The 6888-nt window shown below is 35.2% G+C and overlaps 1 protein-coding gene across 1 annotated transcript; it reads left to right on the top strand.

Moving 5' to 3' along the window:
- The first annotated feature begins 5643 nt into the window (after positions 1–5643).
- LOC101550588 (olfactory receptor 5H2-like) lies at positions 5644–6570 on the top strand. The gene has a single exon (XM_004607015.2). It carries the CDS (start codon positions 5644–5646, stop codon positions 6568–6570), a length of 927 nt encoding a protein of 308 aa, XP_004607072.2.
- The last annotated feature ends 318 nt before the right edge of the window (positions 6571–6888 follow it).

The following is a 6888-nucleotide window of genomic DNA, read 5'->3' as shown; positions in this document are numbered from 1 at the left end:
GGCACCAGTAATGTCTCCATTGTGAGACTTGTTGTTACTGTTTTAGGCATATTGAATATGCCACGGGTAGCTTGCCAGGGTCCGCTGTGCAGGCGGGATACTCTCAGTAGCTTGCCGGGCTCTCTGAGAGGGACAGAGGAATCAAACCCGGGTCGGCCGCATGTAAGGCAAACGCCCTACCTGCTGTGATATTGCTAAGGATAAGAGAATTAATTAGTCTATAAAATGAAGATGACTTTTGTTTCCCTCTAAAAAATCATGATTTAAGAGGAAGATAGACAGTCTTTAGATACCAAATCAAAATTTCATGAACTGGGGACACTGGTGCTGGGAAATGTACTGGTGGATTCATGGGTGTTGGAACATTAGATGACTGAAACCCAATAATGAATACCTTTGTAATGCTCTATATCACAATGATTCAATAAAATAATAAACCTCATGGGTTAGTAAGCTAAGTATTAGTTTCCTGAAGGATTTTTCACGAATAAATTTTTTCTGTTATTGTACAAAATGAAAAATCCAAACCAATCACTATCAATACATTTCCTTAGCAGTAAAGTTCCTGATGTAGCCTTGAAGGGCCAGTTTGGCCCCACCCAGGCTGATCTCCCTGACCCTGTTCACATCCACTGATTTTCTCATGCAGGCCAGCTACACTTACCTTGTGTGCTTCTCTGATGCTTCATGTCTCTAATAGTTTAGAAACTTCAACAATAGAAGGTTTGGGGATACTTCATCCATTGGCATCACACAATTAGAGATGAAGAACCTCAGGCCCAACCCTACACCTGCTCAAATAGAATCTGCATTTGAGATTTCCAAGAGCTTTCCGGCAGGATGTTTGAGAAACATTGTCTATGTCTCCCATTACTATTATTGTCTTTTGTTTTGTTTTTCTATGCTCTGTCCCTGACCTTTCCCCAGTGAGATTTTCCATCTGATTTCATAAACAACTGGACAGCTGATAAAAGCCTGAACTGCAGTTGGGATGAAATGGGTCATTTTCTTGGTTTTAACACTTGAAGAAATCTAGAACTCATTAAAATTGTCATTAAAGTTTTGTCATTAAAATTGTCTACGGTTAAAACTGTCTATGACTGCCTAAAGAAGGCCATAATAATCAAAGAACTCAAATGCTACACCTGCTCTGAAACTGTCCTTCCCATACACAGCTCAGATACACTTTCTATGGCGGCTTAAATTAAAACTGTTGAAACAAAGTGTGAACAATAAGTTGATGTTTATGATTTCCTGGGCCGTAATGTCCTGTGGGACAAGCTGACTTCTCATACTTGCCTAAGTACACATTGGCCAGTAGAAAAGTTCAGGTTTGTCCTAAAGGAGTCCTTGTGTGCTATCGGGGGAATTGATGGCCTCCTTCCCCTCCTGAATAAAGCACAGTTGTGCTATTGGCTAACTCTTGTGTCAAAACAAATTTATATCGATATTTCATGAAGATTAGGAAATGAAGCCCCCAAGATAAATCAGTGTTTGTCACATCTGCTATTGTCATTCTTTTCTATTCTATTTGTTTCCTGCTTTTGACTAATATTTTGAAAGGATCTCTATACTTTCTCCTAAGAAATGGGTAAGAAGATTATTTTCTACAAAATATTTATTATTCTTTATAGATAAGATTTAAAAATGGTTTTTACTCACACTAATTTAAATTAGGCTTATAACTTGTGAAAATAGAAATGGAAAATACTGTAAATTGTGCATTTTATTTTTATGACTAGAATCTGTATCTGCAAAATAGCATATTTTTGCACAGTGACTGAGTAGCTCCCATTGCTATGGTATTGTTTTGTCTACCTAACTATAATTATTTTTATAAGCTTTGATGAAGTTGAGAGATAAATAAGTCAAAAGCATACTTAAGTTTTTTAGGTCATTTTATACTTACAGAAGAAAAGATTTTTGTGATCTGAAAAAAGTCAGTCTATTAAACTTCTAAGGTAAATCATGAACAAATTCATTCCAACTCTTTATATACTTATTACAAAAATTTTATAAACTAATCTACACACATATAGAAATATCTATGTATTATAGAGCATAAATGCAGACATCTGAGCATTTTACATATGTATATTTACACACATACACTATATATAAAACATATCAGGAAATATGTACCGCTATGAAGCTTTCCTACATTTATGAATTAATAAGTTTATACATGCAAATTGAATGAAAAAATGTCATTAAATAACATTTAAGAGTGGCCCAAGAGATATACAGAAGGCAAGGCAATTGCTTTTCATGCAGTACGTATGGACTTAATCCCAGGCACCCCATTATGGTTCCTTGAGCACCACCAGAAGATATTCTTGACCATAGAGATTGGAGTAATGAACCCTGAGCAGTGCTGGGTGTGTTCCTCCCCCCCCCCGTAATGTAAATTAATCAATTAATTATTTATTTAATTCAAAGTTTGGTTTGCTGGAAATAAAAATTTACCTAACCACTAGATTTAGTGACTTTAGTTATCTGCATTACTTTTACTTAGTCTTGGCTTATTATTGCACTGTAGCACTGTCATCCCATTGTTCATCAATTTGCTCAAGGGGGCACCATTAACGTCTCTATTGTGAGACTTGTTGTTACTGTTTTTGGCATATTGAATATGCCACAGGTAGCTTGCCAGGCTCTGCTGTTCGTGTGGGATACTCTCAGTAGCTTGCTGGGCTCTCTGAGAGAGACGGCTTAGTATTATTCTGCTTAAAACCAAACCACTCATAAAAACAAAAAATTTCCACAATTTGGAGTGAGCAACAGCAGAGAATATAGTGTGTTCTACTAGACATATAGTATTTCTATATTTCAGGTTCAATCACTTAAATCTCAAAAAGAGAAAAGAAGTCAACTATGGAACCAAATTTAGGTACATCAATATTTTTTAAAAAGCACAATTTACAAAAATTAAAATTTTCATAAAAAATAATTAGAAGTTCGATGAGAAAGTGATCTGATTTATTTTAAAATAAAGGGATAAAAATATTTTTTAAGACTAAAAACTTATAAGAAAAACCAAATTAAAGCATTCACTTTCAGGGTTCTAAATTTTCTCTTAATTCACTATTTGGTCATTTTTTTCTATTTGATCTCTGGTATATTTGTCCAAGAGGTATCTGTCTATGTTACTTTCTATCTGTTATTCACACCCCAAATCGTTTTCTTTACTCCAACACAGGTTTCCGTCCAGGTCCTATTTTCTTTTTTCTGTTGATATCGTCCTGTATTGTCTGACCAGAACATTTATTTTGATATTTGATTTTATTTTGCTTTAATGTTTTTAGTGTCTTTTCTCATTTTTGAATGAACAACTCTCTGATCTCCCTGTTCCCCTTCCTCTTAACACCCTGCACCTTTTTCTGGCCCTTCAGAAATCTTTTCATGGTATGAGCCAAACCTCTTGGATGCAATAGAAAATCAATTGACTTCATAAAAACTGTTTCTAAGTAAATAACTGAAAAACAATCTGGTGGTAAAAAAAGTTATCAACCAAGTTAAACTGAAAAAAAATGTTAGAAATGAAAAGAGATCAACCAAGTCAGCAGTCAAGATTATGTACTTGTATTAACTCAGCATTTTGTCATTGCTTCTGTGAATGGAATGCCAGCTCACACTAACAACGCTGCTGTGATGAGTGTAGGGCGTATTTAGTGGAGGGTGTATTTAGTTCATATTACTGCCTTAGACCCATCATTTTCTTTTGTTACTGAACTTTTGCATCCATCTTGTAAAGTCGTGTTTCTCATATGCCCAATCTAGGCAACTCCCTTTTCTCCAGACACAAGGGAGAATGAGAATTCCATTTGTGGCTCTTTAGGCTTGCTGATTGGATGGTAATATCAGATCACCACTACATTGTTGTAGAAAAGGATATAAAAAGTAAGCAAGTTAATCTACATTGTGTATATGCCATACGGTATCTTTAATTTAATTTCATCAATTTTCTTTTTATTGTCTCTGTACACGTTTTCAAAAATCAAGATCACTCATATGTATGCCTACAAATACCTCAATAATTTCTAACAATGGGGTATTTCTATGGATTTCTATTAGACTCATACTACTAAATGCATCTTGTCTGAATGATTAGGAAGGATAAGTATATATATATGTTATATATATACTGAGTCTTAGTCATTGGTTTAATTTTTGATGATCACTCAATCAGAAACCAGAAAGTTCTTTCCTTCTACTGACACTCCCCTTTATATTTGTTTCTGAATCCAAATTACTCTATATTAAGACTTTTTTTGGTCTTACCTCTTGGGTTTATCAAGGTCCTATTTAACAAAGACTAGGTAAACTTTATATGCAATTTAATCAGCAAGAGAGCATTGTTTTGGGCCTGAGCAATAGTACAGCGGGTAGGGCATTTGCCTTATACACAGCCAAGCTAGGCTTCATACCAGGAATCCCTGAGGACCACCAGGAGTAATTTCTGAGTACAGAGCCAGGAGTAATGCCTGAACATTGCTGGGTGTGACCCAAAAAGCCAGTTAAAAAAAAAGAGAGAGAGAGCATTGTTTTTAGGAGGGGACAGTTGGGCCACACATGGCAGTAAAGAACTTAGCTCTTAGCTCTGTGCTCAGTGATCACTCATGTTAGTGCTCAGAGGACAATATGTGATGCCAGACATCTGACTGTGATAAGTCACATGCAATGTAAATGCCTTAACCTCTATAATATTTACTTTGTATTACCTTTTAAGGGCTGAAGAGATAGTACAGCGGGTAGGGCATTTGCTTTGTATGTGGCCAATCCAGGTTCGATTCCTTTGTCCCTCTTGGAGAGCCCGACAAGCTACCCATGGTGTACCCATGCCAAAAACAGAAAGAAGAATCACTTGGATACATTAATGGTGCCTACCGAGCAAATTGTTAAGCAAAGAGATGACAGTGATTACCTTTTTAAGACAAAATTACAGGATTAATTCTTTTTTTTTTCTTTTTGGGTCACATCCAGCGATACACAGGGTTTACTCCTGGCAGTGCTTGGGGGACCATATGGGATGCTGGGAATCAAACCCGGGTCGGCCCGTGCAAGGCAAATTCCCTACCTGCTGTGCTATAGCTCCAGCTCAGAGAACTAATTCTTAACAATATTTACACATCTATGCTTTGCAAAACACTCCTGGCACAACTGTGCGTAATCCTGGGCAATAAATACAACTTTCTTATTCTACTTGTTTCCAGTTTCTTCCAATTATGTTTATTTTTTGTTTTCCCTAAAAATTCTACAAAAAGTTCTTAGTGCATAACAAACTATGGATAAAGTTCCAGATCACTCACTTGACATCCACTTTATTTTTAATCCAGGTATCTCCTAGACTCAGATATTCCAAACCACACATAATATTTCCTACAAATTTAATAAATCCTTTAGTGCTATTCTTTCTTTTTAATCTATTGACTCCTGCATTTACGTGAACAAAAACTTTATTTCTAAAATTACTTCAAATCATAGAAGAATTTACATGCATCTGAGTAATGCTATATTAAGTGAATAGGTATTCTGGAAGGGTAATAATGTATTTCAAGAAAGTTACCAAGTTTTCAGTTTAAACTTACATAGTGAATATTACTAATAACAGTGAATTTCATTTTAGGAGCCACCCAATGATACATGGAGAAGGAAAATACAACAGTGATTGCTGAGTTTGTTCTCACAGGACTTACATATCAAGAGCAGTGGCGAATCCCACTGTTTTTGGTATTTTTGGCAATATACTTTATCACCATCACAGGAAACCTTGGTCTTATTGTTGTTATCTGGAATGACTCTCAACTTCACATCCCCATGTACTTATTCCTTGGAAGTTTGGCCGTTGTAGATACATCATTGTCATCAACAGTGACCCCTAAAATGATGGTCAACTTTTTCTCCAAGAATAGGATATCTTTCACTGAATGCGTGATACAATTTTTTTCTGTTGCTGTCTGGGTAACGACAGAATGTTTTCTCTTGACAAGTATGGCATATGATCGCTATGTAGCTATATGCAACCCTTTACTTTATCCAGTGATTATGACCAATCGACTTTGTGTCTGGCTGATAACCACATCATTCATAGGTGGCATTATTCATGCCTTTATTCACACAGGGTTTTTGTTGAGATTAACTTTCTGTAATGACAATATAATACATCACTTTTACTGTGACATTGAGCCATTGTTTAAGATTTCCTGTTCTGATCCTTCAATTAATGTTCTGATAGTTTTTACTGTTGCTGGTTCAATTCAGGTAATCACTGTTATGATTATTCTTGTCTCTTACACACTTGTTCTCTTTTCAATATTAAAAAAGAAATCTTTAGAAGGCATGAAAAAGGCTTTGTCTACCTGTGGAGCCCATTTCTTATGTGTGGCTTTATACTATATTCCTCTTATCTACATGTATGTGCGCCCTGCATCTGCAAAGTCAGATGATCAAGATATGACCGATTCTGTATTTTATACTATCATAATTCCTTCATTAAATCCAATTATCTACAGCCTAAGAAATAGGAAAGTCATAGATTCACTGACAAAAACATTACAGAGAAATGTTTAGACCTCATGCTAATGTCTTTTGTTTCATTTAAAGTTATCAATTGTATATGGAATTTTTCTATGTGCTTATTGGTGTTCAATGCTCATAAAATATAAATGCTGTACTTTTAATGATTTAAGGTATTGGTGATTTATAAAGTCTTTAATAATTTCTGTAGATATTTATAATAATGCAAAACTTTAAGCAAGTGTTAATGCCATAGGAAAATAACTGAAGTAGTCAACAGTAAAAACTCTTTATTTCTGTATGTATTTCCTCACTGTGGTTCTCTTATGCCTTTACTGTTATAGCAATGCTACATATGTGAAAAGTAAATGA

The sequence above is a fragment of the Sorex araneus genome, chromosome 2 (genome assembly GCF_027595985.1).
Source record: "Sorex araneus isolate mSorAra2 chromosome 2, mSorAra2.pri, whole genome shotgun sequence".
NCBI classification, from domain to species: domain Eukaryota; kingdom Metazoa; phylum Chordata; class Mammalia; order Eulipotyphla; family Soricidae; genus Sorex; species Sorex araneus.
Note: the sequence above shows the minus strand (reverse complement) of the source record. Positions and strands in the feature narration are given on the sequence as shown.

Coding starts and splice junctions, on each gene's coding strand:
- LOC101550588 (XM_004607015.2), top strand. CDS start 5,644: ATGGAGAAGGAAAATACAACAGTGATTGCTGAGTTTGTTCTCACAGGA.